The sequence below is a fragment of the Ailuropoda melanoleuca genome, chromosome 4 (genome assembly GCF_002007445.2).
Source record: "Ailuropoda melanoleuca isolate Jingjing chromosome 4, ASM200744v2, whole genome shotgun sequence".
NCBI lineage: Eukaryota > Metazoa > Chordata > Mammalia > Carnivora > Ursidae > Ailuropoda > Ailuropoda melanoleuca.
In genome coordinates, this window is record NC_048221.1 from 57,185,996 (window position 1) to 57,205,153 (window position 19,158).

Consider the following 19,158-nt stretch of genomic DNA (forward strand, 5'->3'; position numbering starts at 1 on the left):
CCGCGGCGTGCCAGTGTCTTCGCCGCCAGGGCGCCGACCCCGCCTGTCGTCTCCCGGGACGGGCCGCTCGTCCTCCGAGGCCCGCGACGAGCTGCGGCGCCGCCTCCTGGGCCTCATCGAGGGTAACCGCGTCATGATCTTCAGCAAGAGTTACTGCCCGCACAGCACGCGGGTAGGCGGGGCGGGGCCGGGCGGGGCGGGGGTCGGGGCCGGCACGTTGCTAGGGCAGTGGGAGCCTGGGGGAGGCGAGGTCTTCCGGAGTCCGGGGTCTTATCCCTCCCGCGCCCCTGGGGCCCGAGTGCCGCCCGTTCAGCCCTCGGACTCGAACAGGGAGGCCACGCGAGTGTTCGGCGGCCGGGACTCGGGACCCGGGACCAGGGGTGATGGTGACACACAACGAGGACCCGGCCCAGTGGCTTGGCCCCGTTGGCACCGCTGGAGAGGCGGCCACGCTGCCACCTCCTAGGCCTAGCATAGTTGTTCTGGGGCCTCGGCCTGGGGGGTTAACCCCTGGTTCTCCCCCTTCTGGCTGTTAGCCTGACGTTGGCTTCTTTATCAAGAGTTTGTTTGGAGAGATTTCCAAAAAGTTTTTGCCTGATAAAAGGGTGATGTGAGGAGAGGCCACGACTTGGGAGGAGACTAGAGCTGGATTCAGATCCCACTTCCTAACCGCATGACCTTGACCAGGTTACAGAACCCCACGGAGCCCTGGTTTCTACATCCTGTAAAAAGAACATTATGGAGGGTGAGAGGATGGTACCGGGTGATGGGTAGTTTCAGCTGTCTTGCACACTACCTTAACTTTGGTGGGGGCTAGCTGGGAATACAGCATTATTTTTAGGGGTACATCTGTTCTTAGTGGAAAAAATAACTCATTTAGAAACGAACCTTTGGAAGATAAACCCATCTGTATGATAGGGACTTCCAGTGTTTCAAACTGTACATTACAAAAAGCTGAAATAACAATAAATGAAATATGCAAAAACATAAAGTGTTGGGTTAGGTTTGTCAAATTATAGGCTATGTTTTTCAGATTTATTTCAAGTTTACATTGCCTTCTATATTGTTTGAGAAAACATGTATATCATACATATACATCTTAAAGAATAGTAAAACACTAGTATTTTGGAAACCTTGGATGTCTCTCTCTGGTTACTGCTAACCTTAAAAAGTAAAACTGTCAGTTATCTCACCAGCAAAAATGGGCTTATTCAGGAATAGCAGAGAATTACAATCCAGGATAAGCAAGCTACCGTGAAACCATAGGCAAAACCATAGGCAAGTCTGCTGAACAGAGGAGAGGGATGCTTTTTTATGGAGGAAGGGTGGTAGGTGGTGAGGTTTCCCTTTATTAATATTCACATTACATACTCCTCCCTCCCCCCAGGGTTAACCACTATCCAGAATTCCTTGCTTTTCTTTACAGTTTTGCCAAATACGTGTATATCCTTAAATGATATTTTGTTCCTTTTGGCTTGTTTTATCATGCATACGTATTATTTTGCAGTTTTTCTCTCAACAGTTATGTTTTAGAGATTCATGCATGTTAGTATCTGTAGCTGTGGTTTGTTAAATTTCATATCTGTAATACCTAGGATGAATCATGCCGTAGTTTATTGATTGTGCAGTGTCTAGTATTTGTATTTGAAAACAATGTAGCTGTGCCTTTTCTTGCACATATCTTCCAGTGCATGTGTGTAACACTTACCTTAGAGTAGATATCTTGAAGCTGAATTGCAGGACCATAGAGGATGCCTGATTTCTACCTTACCTAAGTAATGCAAAGATGTTTTTCCAACTGATTATACCAATTTACTCTCCCACTGGCAGCGTATAACAGTTCCCCTTGCCCTACTTGCTTGCGAATAGGTGATACATTTAATTATTACCATTCTGGCAGTTATGAAATGGTAGTTTACTGTGGCTTTAATTTTGCATTTTCCCTGAGGAAGTTGAACATCTTCTCTTGTGTTTGTGGGTCATTTGGGTTTCCTCTTTTATGAAATGTTCACATCTTTTGCTTATTTCTCTATAATGTTTTTATTTTTGTGCTGACTTGTAGGTGTTCTTTGTATATTTAGGATACTAATCGTTTGGTTGTATATGTTGGAAATGTCCCAGATTTGGCTTTTCTTTTCACTCTGATTATGCGATCTTTTAGCTACCTGAAATTTGCCAAGTTTAATGAGGCTGAATTTGTCACTTTTTTTTTCCTTTAATAGTTCGTGCTTTTTATGTCACATTTAAGAAATCTGTTTCTATTCTGAGGTCTTAAAGATACTCTCCTGTTTTAGGTCCTGAAAGTTTAGAGTGTGCTTTTCACGCTCATCTTCTTTATTCCACCTGTACTTGATGCTGAGTGGGGATCCAGTTTGTTTTTTGCTTTATGACATATCAGTTATCCCTGCTTCAGTTATTGGAGAATCTATCCTTTCTGTGCTACTTTGAATGCTCACTCATCATCCACCCGGTTCTTGTATATGCATTGGTCTGTTTCTAAGCACTACCTTCTGTCTTTTTGTTTGTTTGTTTTTAAGTTGTCCTTTGGAGCTTATAAAAGGGCCAAGAGATCAGAACTGTGCCTGTCTAGTGCTGTATCACTGGGATTAGAACAGTGTCGGGCATTTAATTTGTGTTGAATTAATAAATGGTCTTAGGTCGTTCTAGTTAAACCTTCGCTGATGCAGAAAATCTTAGGACAAATGATCCTCCACCCTGTGTTTGTCAACACTTCCAATAATGTGGCCAGTAGTTTCAGTCCCATTATGTAATTGGACAGCTCCGATTATAAGAATTTTTGAAAAAATTGAGGCAAAATTTGTCTCACTGAAACATGTACTCAGTTGTGGAGTTGAACGTTGCTCCAGTGCATAGAATTAAGAACCTGCTTCTACTTGGATGGCAGATCTTTTAGTATTTTCCCTGAGTGTTCCTCTTGTCTGTCTAAGCAGCCCACTTTCTTTAGGTACTCATATCATTTATCTGTACACGTGACACTTCACTAATTTCATTGTTTAATAGCTTGACTATGAAGCTTTGAAATGTATCACCCCAAATTGGACACCATGTTTCATATCTGTCCTTACCTGCACAGAGTCCTATAGAGAGGTTTGTTCCTTGATGGGGCTACTAACATCATTCAGTAAGCGTTATGGGGGCCGAGTATTTGGGGACATGAAAATGAATAAACTGGTCTTTCTTCCTAAGAACTCATAGTCCAGCAAACAGTTATCACCTGGCTGTCCTGTCCTGCAGGCAGTGCCTGTAAAGAAACAAGGGCTGTGAGAATGAGAGACAAAGACAGTTGCTTCTGTGGGGATCAGAAAATTTTCAGGGAAACTATTTAAGCGGTTCCTCGAGGGATACATTGGGTATCTGTAGGTAAGAAAGAACATCTAGCTAGGGAATTAGTATAAGCAAAACTAGGAAATGATGAAATGAAAATAGTGTGGCTGGACGGACGGGATATGATAGAAATCAGGAGAGTAAATTGGAAAATGGCTGGAAATTTACTTTCAAAGTGATATTGATGAGACCTCAAAACGCTCACTGGTAAGTGTGGACTTAATGATGTAGGCAGAGCCGTCTCAGACTTTTGAGAAGAGGAATGAAAGTTATGTGATTTGAAATCTGGCAGTGGTGTGAAGATTAGACTAAGTGTGGAAGCTGCTAGACTAGTCAGGAGGCTACTGTTCAAGTCAGATACAAGATAATGGCCCAAACTACAGTGGAGAGTTTGATATTTAAACTCTGATATTTAAAACCCCTTCCCCATGTTAACTTTAAGCCATGTTTCCCCAGCCCTAATTCATGTTTGTGTGTTAAAATTTTATACATCTATTATTAGCTTTTTGGGGGGAAGCAAAATATACATATACATAAACTTGACTGTTTTAACTGTTGTTGGGCAACCATTCCTGCTATCTTTCATCTTCCCGGAACCGAGTTCCTCATTTCCCCTCCCATCAAGCCCTGGAAGCCACCATTCTGCTTTCTGTCTTTATGAATTTGACTAATCTCCTTACCTCATGTAAGTGGAATTATTTGTGACTGGCTTATTTCACTGAGTACAGTGTCCTCAGAGTTCAACTATGTTGTTGCCTGTGTCAGAATTTCTTTTCTGATTAATATCCATCGTGTGTATGTATTTACCACATGCTGTTTGTCAGTTCATCCATTGATGGATACTTGGGGCCCTTCCACCTTTTGGCCAATGTGAATGTTGCTGCCGTGAACATGGGTGTACAAATATGTGTTTGAGTCCCTCCTTTGAATTCTTTTGGTATATACCCAGAGGTGGGAATTGCTGGATCACATATAAAGTAGTTCTATTTTTTATTTTTTTAGGAACCACCATACTGTTTTCCATAGTGGTCACGCTATTTTATTTTTCCACCAACAGTGCACAGAGTTTCCAATTTCTCCAAATCCTTGCCAACACTTGTTATTTTGTTTTTTGTTTTGTTTTGTTTTGATAGTAGTTATCTTAATGGGCATGAAGTGGTATCTCATTATGGTTTTGATTTGCATTTCCCTGATGGCTAGTGATGTTGGCTATCTTTTTGTGTCCTCATTGGCCATTTGTTAATGGCTAATATCTGTATGCATTTTTGCAAAATTTGTTTTCGGTAGAGACTACACTCAATATGTAGATCATATTACCAATATGAAGTCTTCTAGTCCATGAATGTGGGGTTTCTTTCCATTTATTGGTGTCTTTAATTCTTTCAGTAACATGTAGTTTTCAGTGTCCAAGTCTTTGCCTCCTTCCTAAGTTTATTCCTAAGTAGGCTTCTTTAAGCTATTATAAGTGGAATTTTTTCTTAATTTCTCTTTTAGATTGTTCATTGCTAATATATAGAAAAGCAACTGATTTTTTGTGTTGATTTTGTATCCTACAACTTTGCTGAATTTGTTTATTAAGGTTTTTTTATGCAATCGTTAGGGCTTTTATATATCAGAAATAGTGAACAGAGAAAGTTATATTTCTTTTACAATTTTGATGCCTTTTATTTCTTTTTCTTGCCTTATTTCTCTGACTCGGATTTCCGGTACTATGTTGAGTAGAATTGGTGAAAGCAGGTATCCTTGTTTTGTTCCTGGTCTTAGAGGAAATGCTTTCAGTCTTTCACCGTCAAGTATGGTATTATCTGTGGGCTTTCATATATGGTCTTTAGTATGTTGGGGTAGTTTTCTTTTATTCTTAGTTTTTTGAGCGTTTTTGTCATGAAAAAACGTTGAATTTTCCTAAGTGCTTTATCTGCATTCATTGAGATGATCATGTAGTTTTTCCCTTTGTTCTGTTAATGTGGTGTATTACATTGATTTGTATTTATATGTTGAACCATCCTTACATTCTAGAAATAAATCCCACTTGGTCATGTTGCATAATCTTTTCAATATACTGTTGAATTTGTATTGCTAGCATTTGGTTGAGGATTTTTGTGTCACTGTTCATCAGGGTCTGTTGTTGGTCTGTAGTTTTCTTGTAGCATCTTTGTCTGGCTTTGGTATCAGGATAATGGTGGCCTTGCAGGGTGAGTTTAGAAGTGTACCCTTTTTGATTTTTTGAAAGAGTTTGAGGAGGATTGGTGTTTATTCTTCTCCATATGTTTGGTAGAATTCACCAGTGAAGCTGTTTAGTTCTGGGCTTTTCTTTGTTGGGAGGCTTTTGATTACAGATTCAGTTTCCTTACTAGTCACAGGTCTATTCACATTTACTATTCATTTATTCATGATTCAGTCTTAGTAGGTGTGTGTTTCTAGGAATTTATAAATTTCATCTAGATGATCTAATTTGTTAGCATACAGTTGTTCATAATACTCTTGTAATCCTTTTTCTTTCTGTAAAAACAGTAGTAATGGTCCCTCTTTCAATTCTGATGTTAGTTATTTGTGTCTTCTCTGGTTTTTTTTTTTTTAGTATAACTAAAGTTATGTCAATTTTTGTAGATCTTCTCAAAGAAGTAACTCTTAGTTTTGTTGATTTTCTCTATTGTTTTCTATTCTCTGTTTGTTTATCCCTGCTCTAATGTTTATGTCGTTTCCTCCCCTTTGCTGGCTATGAGTTTAGTTATGTGCTCTTTCTAGTTCCTTAAGGTGTGAAGTTAGGTTATTGATTTAAGATCTGTTCTCTTTTTTAATATAAGCATTTATAGCCATCGATTTTCCTTGAATTGCTACTTTCACTGCATTCCATGAATTTTGGTGTGTTTTGTTTGGTATGTTTTATTTTCCTTTGTCAAGATATTCTCTAATTTCCCTTGTGACTTCTTCATTGACCAATTGTTTGAGTGTGTTAAGTTCCACACATTTGTGGATTTCCTACTCTTCTTTCTGCTATTGATTTTTAGTTTCATTCTATGAACAAAAAAGATACTTTGTACGATTTCATTTTTTTAATTAAGACTTGTTTTGTGGCCTAGTGTATAGTCTATCATGGAGAATGTTCCATGTGTACTTGAAATGCCTTTTCTGCTTACGTTGTATAGAGTGTTTTGTAATATGTCTATGAAGTCCATTTGGTCTGCAGTGTTCTTTCAGTCCTCTGGTTCCTTATCTTTTTTTTTTTTTTAAAGATTTTATTTATTTATGTGACAGAGATAGACAGCCAGCGAGAGAGGGAACACAGCAGGGGAGTGGGAGAGGAAGAAGCAGGCTCCCAGCAGAGGAGCCTAATGTGGCACTTGATCCCTGAACGCCGGGATCATGCACTGAGCCGAAGGCAGACGCTTAACGACTGCACTACCGAGGCGCCCCTGGTTCCTTATCTTTTGTCTGGTTGGTCTACCCGGTTTTGAAAGTGAAATATTGAAGTCTCTTATTGTAATTGTAATTCTGCCCATTTCTATCTTCAATTTGTTTAGTGTTTGCATCATATATTTGAAGCTTTGATATTTGGTGGTTCTATTTTTATAATTATTATATCATCTTGGTATATTAACTCTTTTATTGTTATATATTATCCTTTTTAGTCTCTTGTAACAGTTTTGATTTAAAGTTTATTTTGCCTTATCTCAGTGGAGCCATGCCTTCTCTCTTTTCTTTACTATATACATGGAATATTTTTTTCCATCCTTTCACTTTTAATTGATGTGTGTCCTTAGCTCTAAAATGAGTTTCTTCTAGACAGCATGATCCTGGCCTTTTATCCATTCTGCCAGTCTATGTCCTTTGATTGTAGAATTTATTCCATTTATATTTCAAGTAATTATTGTTAGGGAAGGACTTTTTTTTTTTGAAGATTTTATTTTTGTGAGAGAGAGAGAGAGCATGTGAGTGAGAGAGAGAGCATGTGAGTGAGTCGGGTTGGGGGCAGAGAGAGAAACAGACTCCCTGCTGAGCAAGGAGCCCACCATGGGACTCAATCCCGGGACTCTGGGATCATGACCTGAACCAAAGGCAGATGCTCAACTGACTGAGCCACCCAGGCACCCAAGGGAAGGACTTTCGGCATTTTATTTGTTCTGTGGATATCATAGTTTTTTTGTCCACCATTTTCTTTCTTATAGTCTTTTTCCACCATTTCCACCATTTTCTTTCTTACAGTCTTCTTTTTACATTTCCACCATTTTCTTTCTTACAGTCTTCTTTTGTCTTCTTTTGTGTTTATTTTTTTTAGTGATCCTTCCCTTGTCCATTTGTGTGTGCTTACTAGATATTTCTGTAGTTACCGTGGGAATTACATATAACATTCTAAAGGTATTATTTGTTTCAAACTGATCACCATTTAACTTCCATCACACACAAAAACTGTGCTCCTTCATAGTTCTGCCTCTTTTTACATTATCAATCTCACAGATTACATTTTTATATATTGTGTACCCATTATCATAGATTTGTAGTTATTTTTATGCTATTTTTTAAAAGTCTATAGAAGAGTAAGAAAATGTGATTATAAACTAAAATTATAATAATACTTCTTTATATGTTTGTCCCAATATTTACTTTTACTGAAGAACTTTGCATTTTCAGATGGCTTAATTCCTGTATAGCATTTTTCATTTCAACTTGAAGAACTCCCAATAGCATTTCTTGTAGGGCGGGTCTAGTATTAATGCTCCCTCAACTTTTGTTTGTCTGAGAAAGTCTTAATTTCTGCCTCATATTTGAAGGACTGTTTGTTTGTTTGTTTGTTTTGGGTTTGTTTGTGGTTTTTTTTGCTAGATATAGAATTTTTGGTTGATAGTTTTTTTCTTTTATTTTCTTTAAAGATTTTTTTTATTTGAGAGAGAGAGCGCACAGACAGGAGTAGTGGCAGAGGCAGAGGGAGAAGCAGATGTGGGGCTCGATCCCAGGACCCTGGGATCATGACCTGAGCTGAAGGCAAACACATAACTCACTGAGCCACCCAGGTGCCCAATAGTTTTTTCTTTTAACACTTTAAATATCTTATCCCTCTGCCTCTGGACTGCAAGATTTTAGATGACTTAGTAGGAGCTCTGGAAACTAGTCACATATCTACAACGATGAAGCATATGCCCAATGAAGAAAATGCCACATTTAAAATGGTAGAAAATTCTGTGGCATTCTTAATGGCCTTTCCCTCACCCACTCCTTGATGCTCCAAGGGACAGTTAAGAGGTGAGCAGCAGTCTGGGCCCCAGTTTCCTTCCACAAAACGAAGAGAGCAGAGAGACCAAATCTGCAATGTTCTTAACTCAGGGCTGCCTAAGAGATTTGTGTCTTTGATGTCTAGCACAGATTATACAGACAGTCAGAAGGTCTGGGATCTTAGGCTGAATGAAGCCATGAGAAGCAGTGGGCATGGCTTGTGAAAACTGAAAGTGGACTTCAAATCTGCAGACGCCTGGGGGCAAGAAATTGCAGAAGAATACAACAGAACAGCTAAGATCCCAAGAAGCAGGGGAGAGATTCTTATGGAATTTAACACACTTTGAAACAGCCTTCTATACAGGAAAACTGAGCCCATATGTGAAAAGCACATACAAGGAAAGACAAATGCCTGGAAAAGGCCTCAGAAGACCTTAAGCCCTCATGCTGCACTGATTAGTGAAGTTCTCCCCCAGCATGAAGCCAGTCTGCAAAGACTAGGAGAGGCAGTTGTTTTATGTGGTGAATTTTCAACAAAAGATCATATGCATACAAAGAAACAAAATAACATGGTCCATTCAAAAGAAAAAATAGATCTCCAAAAACATCCTGAGCAAATACAGCCTTCAGATTTACTAGACAAAGACTTCAAAACAACTATTTTAAATACACTCAGAGGAAAATACAAAGAGTTAACAGAAATCAGGAAAATGATATAGAAACAAAATAAGATTATCAACAAAAAAATAACCACACAGGAACTCTAAACTGAAAAATACAATAACTGAATTGAAAAATTCACTAGCATGTTTGAATGGAAAACTCCAACCAGCAGGGAAAAAAAAATCAGTGAATTTGAAGACAGGGAATTTGAAATTATTGAGCTTGAGGCACAAAAAGAAAAAAGGATGAAGAAAAATGAACACAGAGTAGCAGATTTGAGGGACATAATAGAGTAGAACAATATATACATTACAGGAGTTCGGGAAGAAAGGATCATAAAGCTTGTTTGAAGAAATCATAGCCAAAAACTCCCCAAACTTGAAGAAAGATGTGAATATGCAAACACAAGAAGCTCAAAACACTCCCAAGAAGGAAAAGCCCGTAGAGACCCACACCAAGACACATTGTAGTCACACTGCAGAAAAACAAGACAAGGAGAGAATATTGAAAGCTGTAAGAAAACAGTAATTTATCAAGTACAAGGAATCCTCGTAAGATTATCCACGGATTGTTGAGCTTCTTGGATATTATCAAATTTGGGACATTTTGGACATTTCTTCAAAAAAAATTTCTTCTCCTTTATTCTCTTTCCTTTTTTCTCATATCCACACTGTATGTTGGTGTGCTTAGTAGTGTCTCCTGTTTCTCTGAGATTATCCATTTTTCCTCAGTCTTCTTTCTCTGTGGCGTCAGGTTGCACAATCTCCATTGATCTAACCTCAAGTGTCCTAATTCTTTCTTCTGCCAGGTTAAATCTACTGTCGAAGCACTCTAGTGAACTTTTCATTTTATTGTGCTTTCCAACTCTGTACTTCCCATTTGATTTTCAAAAATAATTTCTATTACCTTTCTTCATCTCCTTAAACATAACTTTATTTAGTTCTTTGAACATATTTGTCATGGCTACTTTGTGTATTCACTATGACATCTGGGCCTTTTCAGAGGCTGTTTCTCTTGCCTGCTTTTCTTCCTGTCTATGGATCCACTTTCCTGTTTCTTTGAATGCCTTGTAGTTTTTTTTGGTCGGACCTGGACATTTCAGGTGGGATAGTGTAGCAACTCCAGGTATTGACTCTTTCCTCTTTGTGGCTTGTTTTCTTTGATTGTTTATTTCTCTATAGTAAGTTGGCAGGATTGTCTTAGGGAAGTTTATCTCCACCGACAGACAGAGCCTCTGGTGTCACTTCTCAGAGTGTGCCCTCTTGGATATGTGTACAGTCACCCTGGAATGACAGATTTTAGCAGGGCTCTAGTTGACTGTGTGATGTTTTTCTTTTTCTTTTCTTTTTTTAGTTAAATTTTCATTTTAACTCCAGTTAACATACAGTGTTTCTTAGTTTCAGGTGTACAGTATAGTGATTCAGCAATTCCATACATTACCCGGTGCTCATTCCAACAAGTGTCCTCCTTAATCCCCATCACCTATTTTGTGTTATGTTTTCTGTCTCTGTTGGTATCATACCTAGATGTTAGGCCCCCTTAATTGCAGGCTAGTTGCTCTATTGTTTTTGACAATATCCTGGGTGTGTAAATTGTTCCATGCTCTTGTCCAGTTAAATCTGGGCCCTTTTTCAGGGGTAGTTTTGGAGGCATATTTGTGGCTTATTCTCACCCTGGAGGGACTATTCTTAACGATCTCTGTCCCAGTTTTCTCTGGTCAACTTGCTGACTTGCAGCTTAGCCTGTTACTCTAATGAAGCTACCAGGCTTCTCTTTGTTGCTTACCACCAAAATCTCCATTGCCTTTAGATTTGCCCTTCCACACGGTCTATTTCAAATAAAGTCATTTCTTTTGGATAGAGCTTTGGAGCTCTCTGATCTTATGGTTTACCTCTTCCTCTGGGCAAAATCTCTGAGACCTTGCTTCAGATCTAGGGGTAGGACAGTGACCTGAATCTCTCGGAGTGACAACCCTACTTTACGAGCAGGGCTCTGGGTGGGGACTGTAACGTCTGGTCTCCTTGGCTTACCTCTCCCAGCCTGCAGCCTTGCTCTACACTAGTTTCAGCCTGGGGTAGAGCCTTTGCTCTATGAGTGGGGGCTGTGTGGAGGAAGGAGGAAAGGAGCCCCTGTGTGGTTAGCCATGCTCTCCAGGAACGTAGCCTTTGCCACTCAGAGCTATGGGGAGACTAAGAAATGCTGGTGGCCTGCCCCTTCTGGTGACAGCGATTTCAGGGAGTAGGGAGCCTCCTTTCCTTGTCCGCACTCACTTGAAGTGGGGCTCTGTCAAACTGACCTAGGGCAGGGGAGGGAGGGACAGGAGCAGACTCTTCCTGTTCCTACTGACATCTACCGCATCTTTTTGACTAAATGTTTTATTTGTTGTGTGCCCATTAGACACTTCCCAGAGACTTTAAATGGTGATTTTTTAAATGAATTTTCACCAGTTGTGGGTGTTTCACCAGGGAGCAGGTCTGCCAAGCTCCCAGTGTCTCCATCTTGGAAATGAAACATTTGGGCTTTATCTTGAGGGCTGAGGGCACTGAAGGTCGTTAAGTGACGGTAAGGACTGGGTGTTAGAATACTACTTTGCAACTTAGACAACTGGACATTTGCTTTGGACATGTTTATGCCCATATTCCATAACTCTCTTGAATCTTTTTGAGAGTAAAACTCAGGTAAATTTTTGTTCCAGGTCAAAGAACTGTTTTCTTCTTTGGGAATTGAATGTAATATCTTGGAACTTGATCAAGTTGGTAAGTAGAGTGGGTAGTATATACTGTTGTTTGTAACAAACGTCAACAAGATCGACTACTTCCCGTTTGCTTTGTTCAATTCAATTTTCTCCTGTCTCTTTGGGTTAGGTGAGCTGTTTTGGTCTCCATTCAACCATGCAGAAAATAGAACTCTTTCTGACAAATAATTTGGTGTAGTTTTTTTTTTTAATTTATATACTTTTCATATTGGAGGGAAGGGAGCAGGAAGAAGACGTATACAACTGCTAGGGTTGAGGTACTTCAGGCATTTCCTATGTATCTGCCAACTTTCCGGCAAAATAGATTGAGCTGTAATAAATGAAAAGAAACTACCCTTATTTCCTGATTGTATTATGCACGAGGGGAACACATTAATTTTTCAGCTTTATATTTTTAATTCTTGTCATCCACGCACCCATCCATCTAATATTAACCAAATGGTTTACCCACACTTGTGATCTGCAAGGGTGGGAAACAGGGTGGTGAACAGAAAAGAGCTTGACCTCTGCCTTCACCAGACTTCACCAACTCTTTTTAGCCATGTCTCCTTAACAAGTGAAATGTTCTTGAATCTTTGAGACTTTTCTACGGCGTATACCACATAGAGCAGTCATAAGCAGTCATGGCCTTGTTTTATATTTATGGGCAGAGGAGACATTTTGGACTGTGGATCATAAAGATTTTTCAAATGTAACTATAGGAAGCATCTTGTGACTTATGACAGTGGAAGTAGGTTTTATCCTGATACTGCTCTTTAAAGAGGGTTTTTATTTATTTGTCTTGGCAAGACCATTGAATGATAGATCAAAATCTAATTTAGAAGGGTTCGTTTTAAATGAATTTGTAGATTTGTCTTTATTCTTTAAGGTTTCCTTTGAAAACAGGCGTTTCCCCTTCTTGAGTCATCATTTCATGAAGTTATATAATATGTAAATATGTTTTATGGGTATGTGCATGTGAGCGTCTGGTGTTGTAACACTTCTGTTCAACTCCCAAAAGTTTGGAACCCTTTCAATATTCTTATATATTTAAGTTTTTATTCTTCAGATGATGGGGCCAATGTCCAAGAAGTGCTGTCAGAGATCACTAATCAGAGAACTGTGCCCAATATTTTTGTGAATAAAGTGCATATGGGTGGATGTGATCGAACTTTCCAGGTAATGTATCATATGTTTTTAATGCTATTTGTTCAGTTTGTTTTTAAATCTATCTAAAAGGGGAGAAAATGGCTTTTAAAAAAGGAGTCTATTCGTGGGATGTCTGGGTGGCTCAGTCAATTGGGCATCTGCCTTCAGCTCTGGTCATGATCCCAGGGTCCTGGGATCGAGCCCCAGGTCAGCTCCTTGCTCAGTGGGGAGTCTGCTTCTGTCCCTCCCTCTGCCCCTCCCCCCGGCTGTGTGCTCTCTTTCTCTCTCTCTGTCAAATAAATAAATAAAATCTTTTAAAAAAAAGGAGTCTATTCATTTATCTTTTAGAAGTTGTAAGGTGGAAAAGCATAGAGGGTGGTTATCAGATAATCTTGAAAGTGGTGATAGATAAAATTGATGTTCCTTCTTAAGTTAGGTCCTTGTTTTATAATTACTTCCTTTTATTAAAATAGTGTTCCCTTGTATTTTTTTAATGTATGTATGTAAATGGTAGCAATCAGTGATTAAATACTTATATTTGAGACTTAAAATTAGATTTTCTTGGGAAAATAGAGTTTTGGATCTATGTCTGGATTTATGTTAATCTATGATCACCGTCGTTATCTATCAACATCCTGCTTCATTAGCCCCGAAGCTACACCTCAGCTCACATGGTGGTATGAACCGTAATGAGAGGCCCTTAAGCACCTTGGGAAGTGCTGGTCTTGACATTCCTAACCTGGAAAAGATGTCAGAGGAGGAATCTGGAGATGTAGAGTTATCAGTTCCATTTCATACTGCATGGAAGGTGGTTAGGAGATGTATTTTCCTAAGGGCACCTAATAGTAAGGAGGCCAAAGGGGTCCTTTTTGGAATGTGCTGGAAGCCTCCATGAGCACGCATCCATCTGGGGCCATGTGGCATGTGCTGCGTCCTGCAGTGACACAGTGCTTCCACTGTGCTTCCCAGGATGAGCTGGTGCCACATGGTGTTACTAAAGCCAGCTTCAAAAACTGGGGATGTACTGCATGGGGACTAATATAACAAAATAGAAAATAAAAAAGTAAAAATATAAAGCCAGCTCATGGGATGGAGCACCCACCTTCACATAAACAGAACTATTACTACATCATGCATTGATCGTCTCAACTTGCGTAAGCTACTTCTGATCAGAAGGAGGGCCGAGTGAGCAGGAGACCATCGTGCAGAGCTAGCCTTATGACCGTTGCTGAAAGAAAAAGCAAAATGTTGTGTTGTGTAGGAAGTTTACCAGGATGCTGCAAAATTTAGGTCAATTTATGAGAAACCATGTAAAAATCTGACGTGCACATGCCGCTGATGATACTTGGGAGTGGTTTTCCAAATAAAGCCCAGCACAGATGGACAGGAGATAGAGGATCCTGAAAAATGGTGCTTGGCTGTTTTCCTGAGTTATAATGCTTTGATGATTAGACCAAGGAAAATGGCCTCGCCTGTCATAAAGCCGTGACCTGTGGGTCATTTGACACGTGTAGCCATCAGGTGATAATGAACAAAAATGTATGTTCTTAGCGTACGTTCTACCTAGTGGGACCCTATTTGAATACCATCTAGATAAATTTACAATAAGAGCTTAGATGAATTAGGGACTGTTTCTAAGAGTTTTAGAAAAGCAGCGCGTGCTAATTCAACATAGGGTACAAAGGAACAGATTTAAAACAGGTCATGCCTTCCTCTCTCCTTTGATCCGTAGGCCCATCAGAGTGGTTTATTACAGAAGCTCCTTCAGGAAGATTCAGCATATGATTATGACCTCATTGTCATTGGGGGCGGTTCTGGTGGCCTTGCGTGTGCTCAGGTATGAAAATAACGAAACCCAGAGATAATTTTCCTGGTGATTGCTTCAAGCACTTCTTCAGCTACTTTAAAAAAGCCAATTTTGATGTTATAGTCCAAGCTTTTATTGTATTAAAAAAGAGAAGGGACTGTGTTCTTCCACAGTCTTTTCCTTTCAGGGAGAGAAAAATTGGGGGGTTGTCAGGAAAATGAGAAGATCTTTATATGTAGCTTTTTTTTTGTAGGAAGCCGCCATCTTGGGAAAGAAAGTTATGGTGCTAGACTTTGTGGTCCCGTCGCCTCAGGGAACGTCCTGGGGTAAGCAGTGTTTCTTTGTTGTGACTCTTGTAATTTTCTGCTCTGTACAGCTATCTTTGGCTTTCTTCAACCTTGTTAATCCTCACAACTATCTCAAGAGCTGTAACTAGCCTGTTTCATAGGTGAGGAAAGCAAGTCTCAGTGAGTTTAAGTAACTGACCCAAGATCGCATAGTTAACAAAAGAATATAAAAATAATGAATATTTTGCAAAAAGAAGAAATTCCATGACTCCAGTATTCCAGCGCTTGTGCCATAATAATTCTTGCACATGTACACCAACATTTTCCCTTAGTCGCAATCACAGTGTATACCGTGTGGTGCTCACCTAAGTCTGCGACGACCTTGTCTTGTGTTTCTGCATCAGTCTCATCGCTGGCTCTAAGGGCTGCATGATGCTCAAGTCATGTTAGTGTGTGTGTCATCGTCCAGGTGCGGTCAACAGAGTGCGCAGTGAGCTTCCAGCTGTAGATGAAAGTGTTCACTAAACACACAGATTTTGTGTTGGACACTCTCTGTTTATGCGTTAGAGCCACTCTTCATGTCTCTAGCTTTTTCCATGCCCCAGAAAGCTGATGCCTTGGAAGCCTTGCCCTCCGGCTTCCAGTTGGGCTCTACCAGTTAGTGCTCACGGGAGGACAACCAAGGAGGGAGGAGAGTGGAGTCGGAGGATCTTCATTCCCCCAGCTCCTGCTCTGGTGGTCCCTTCCTGCTGGTCCCACCTCCCCTGTCATGGCCAACCCCCCGTGGGCTGTGTCACTCCCTCAGTGTGCTTTGCCCATCACGTGGGGTTGGTGATGGCCCACTCATTATTCTGTTCCCTCCTCGCTCTTCCTGCCCACGCCCCTGTAATCATTTCTTTATAAACTCTCCTTAGTTTCCCAGCTTGAGGATGTCATCAGGTTCCTGCCGGAATCCTGACAAAATATGAAAATCCTGTTTTAAAATTCAAATTTACTCAAAAAATTTTACCTTAGAATTTCACACGTAGAGCTAATCTATCTTGATTTTCCTTCTAACATTTGTATGTTAAAAAATTCATGTGTGTATCTGTCTTTGTTTTCTCCCTCTCTCCTGCCCTCTCCCCTCTTTCTCTCCTGTCTAGAAATATCCTACTTCTCTTGATTACCGGAAGAGAGACTGTGATCAGAGGGGAGTTTTCTGACTCATGCCCTGCACGGGGCCATCACGCATGGCCTATTTTTTGCTGTTCAAGATTGAAAGTAGATGTTACCAGGCAGCTTGCAGTGGACCTAATGTCGGCTCAGAGGAGGAGTCAGAGTTACAGAGAATAAAGGCTGGAAGCTGGGGTTCTAGCCCTTGTTCTGGTATCTATCTAATTAGATAGATAGATACCCTTTATGGGTCAGACTCAAATGAAAGTTTTGGATTCTCTCCCCAGAAAGCTATTCAAGTGTACATCTGTATTTTTGCTCATCTTTGGGTCTCCTTCACAGACTCTCAGTTGAGAAGTTTGACTTAATTGCGTGCATGTTATTGCTGGGTCTGCTGTTGGCCCCACAACCATCTGAGTGTGTCATTTCCACTTGTTTAACAACGCTTGCTCCGCTTGTATGTGTGGTACCATGTACACACCCACAGACACAGAGGAAACACTAAACTATTATCTTCTCGGGGCGCCTGGGTGGCTCAGTCGGTTAAGCGTCTGCCTTTGGCTCAGGTTGCGATCCCGGGGTCCTGGGATCGAACCCCGCATTGGACTCCCTGCTTGGTGGGGAGTCTGCTTCTCCCTCTGCCTGTCTCCATGCTAATGCTCTCTCTCTCTCAAATAAATAAAATAAAATAAATAAAATAAAATAAAATAAAATAAAATAAATAAAATCTCAAATAAATAAAACCCTATTATCTTCATTTTCAGGTCTTGGTGGTACTTGTGTAAATGTGGGCTGTGTCCCTAAGAAATTGATGCATCAGGCTGCCCTTTTGGGGCAGGCATTAAGCGACGCCAGGAAATTTGGCTGGGAATACCACCAACAAGGTGGGTAACAGTATATCAAAATATAAATTGGGAGATAAGAAGAGAGAATGCGTTCCTTAGAGAAAGACTTGCTATTTATATTTCTGTAGTTGAGTCTGAAATTCGTTTCATGACCGCTCATCAAGACTCCACTTTGGCACAGAGGAGTCAGAGGTGACCACTTGAAACCTGTCACTGCTTTTGGGGACCTTTGGGCCTTTGGCAGCTACAGCTCTTCCAGACTCTTTACAGAATGTGGGAGAATGATTGCTATTTTCAGATTTCCTTCAAGTGTAAAGAAAATAGAATAGCCAGGGTCATTATTTGAATTTTATCCATCATCGCCATAACATTTTCTGTTTTACCAGTAGTTGTATATGTATTTGGTGAGTCAAAGATGGACATCAGATTCATCTAATAGACACTTATTGATTAGGCTCTGAGAATACAGATATGAGGAAAACAGAACTCCTGCCCTTAAGCAGCACGCGATCTGTTGGAAGAGAGGCGATTCTGTGTGCTGTCCTTCACAGTGTGATCTTGAGCATTGCCTTGAGGGCATGTACTGTGTCATTGAGAGTCTGAGGTGGTGGAGGTAACCCTTGAGCTGAATCTTGAAGGTCACGGAGAAGCAGGTCATTGAAGACAGGAAGGAGCAAGCTCTGACTCTGGAGGTGGGAGGAAAACGTGGAGTCTTTGGGGGGATAGTGAATGGCTGGCATGGAAAATGGGGGTGGGGTGCTGGGAGAAACAAGATTACAGAGGAGCAGGTCGTGACAGCTCTTAAATGCCATCTAAAGCAGTTGTGATTGACCCCAAAGGGAGTAAGAGAGTCACTGAGGAGTGTCAGCAAGGTCGGAGACTGAACCACAGTTTGGCTTCTGGATCCTGCTGGATCCAAGGAATTTAGAAGGTTGGAGGTCGGGAGGGGGGCAAGTCCAAAGCTAAGGAAGTGAGGCGGGGTGCTGTCACCTAGCCCTGGGCCAGGACTGATTTCAGACTGGAGAGTGTGAGGTGGATTTAGAGGATTGAAGGTTGGGAATTGACAGGCTAGATGCAGATGGGTGATTGTGTCTCCTTAGAATAACATATATGGAATTTCTAAAAAAAAGTACGGGGACTTGTCTCCTGAGAGATTTTGATGGAGGAAATGTGTGCATGAGCAGACCCTTCTGGTGATTTCGCTGGGCGCCCCGGTCACAGGGTGGGTAGAGGGTGAAGGAAAGGAAGGAATCCAGAAAGAGGGAGTGGGTGACAATGCAGTGTATTTGCTGAGCTGGAAAACACAGGCAGGGGTGAGTTAGTGGCCAGGCGTGGTGGACTTCAGCATAATGAGTTGTGGCTGGACAGATTCTCCATGGACAAATTTCCCCAGACACTCAGCTCTATGGAGAGCTCTGGGTCCAGCTTTAGTACCAGCTGGTTGTCTTTGCACTTGGCAGTTTAACTTTGGGGTCATCTTCACTTTCAAGAACCCTTCTCTCTAGATCCTTCATCTTGGATGGATTTTCCCTGCAGGACACCTGGTGGAGGTCGCTGTCAGGATGGTTTGTGCTTGAAGGAGGTCTAGGCAGGGCCTAGGTTTGCAGCCCACGTTGTAGGTGGTGGCTGAATTCTTAAGAATTGCTGAGAAGGGCTGGGGAGGCCCTATGGATGGAAAAGAGTAGCAGACAGAGACAGGATCCTGAGAAACGTTAATACCTAAGGGGTGGGTGAGGAAGGTGAGGAAAAACTGGGAGAGTCATGTCCCAGAAGCCAGGAGGGGCTAGATTTTTAAGGATAAGATTTAGGGCTTAGAGGGGTGCCTGGGTGTCTCAGTCGTTAAGCGTCTGCCTTCGGCTCAGGGCGTGATCCTGGGGTTCTGGGATGGAGCCCCGCATCGGGCTCCCTGCTCTGCTGGGAGCCTGCTTCTTCCTCTCCCACTCCCCCTGCTTGTGTTCCCTCTCTCGC

At 41.1% G+C, this 19,158-nt stretch overlaps 1 protein-coding gene across 1 annotated transcript in view; it reads left to right on the plus strand.

Annotated features, from left to right (window-relative positions):
- TXNRD3 (thioredoxin reductase 3) overlaps positions 1-19,158 on the plus strand; it is a 70,554-nt gene that overhangs the window by 10,618 nt on the left and 40,778 nt on the right. The window contains exons 2-7 of the mRNA XM_034657258.1: positions 1-172; positions 11,912-11,972; positions 13,020-13,129; positions 14,832-14,936; positions 15,160-15,232; positions 17,110-17,229. Of these exons, the coding sequence (XP_034513149.1) occupies positions 1-172; positions 11,912-11,972; positions 13,020-13,129; positions 14,832-14,936; positions 15,160-15,232; positions 17,110-17,229 (641 nt within the window). The remainder of the gene's footprint in view (positions 173-11,911; positions 11,973-13,019; positions 13,130-14,831; positions 14,937-15,159; positions 15,233-17,109; positions 17,230-19,158) is intronic.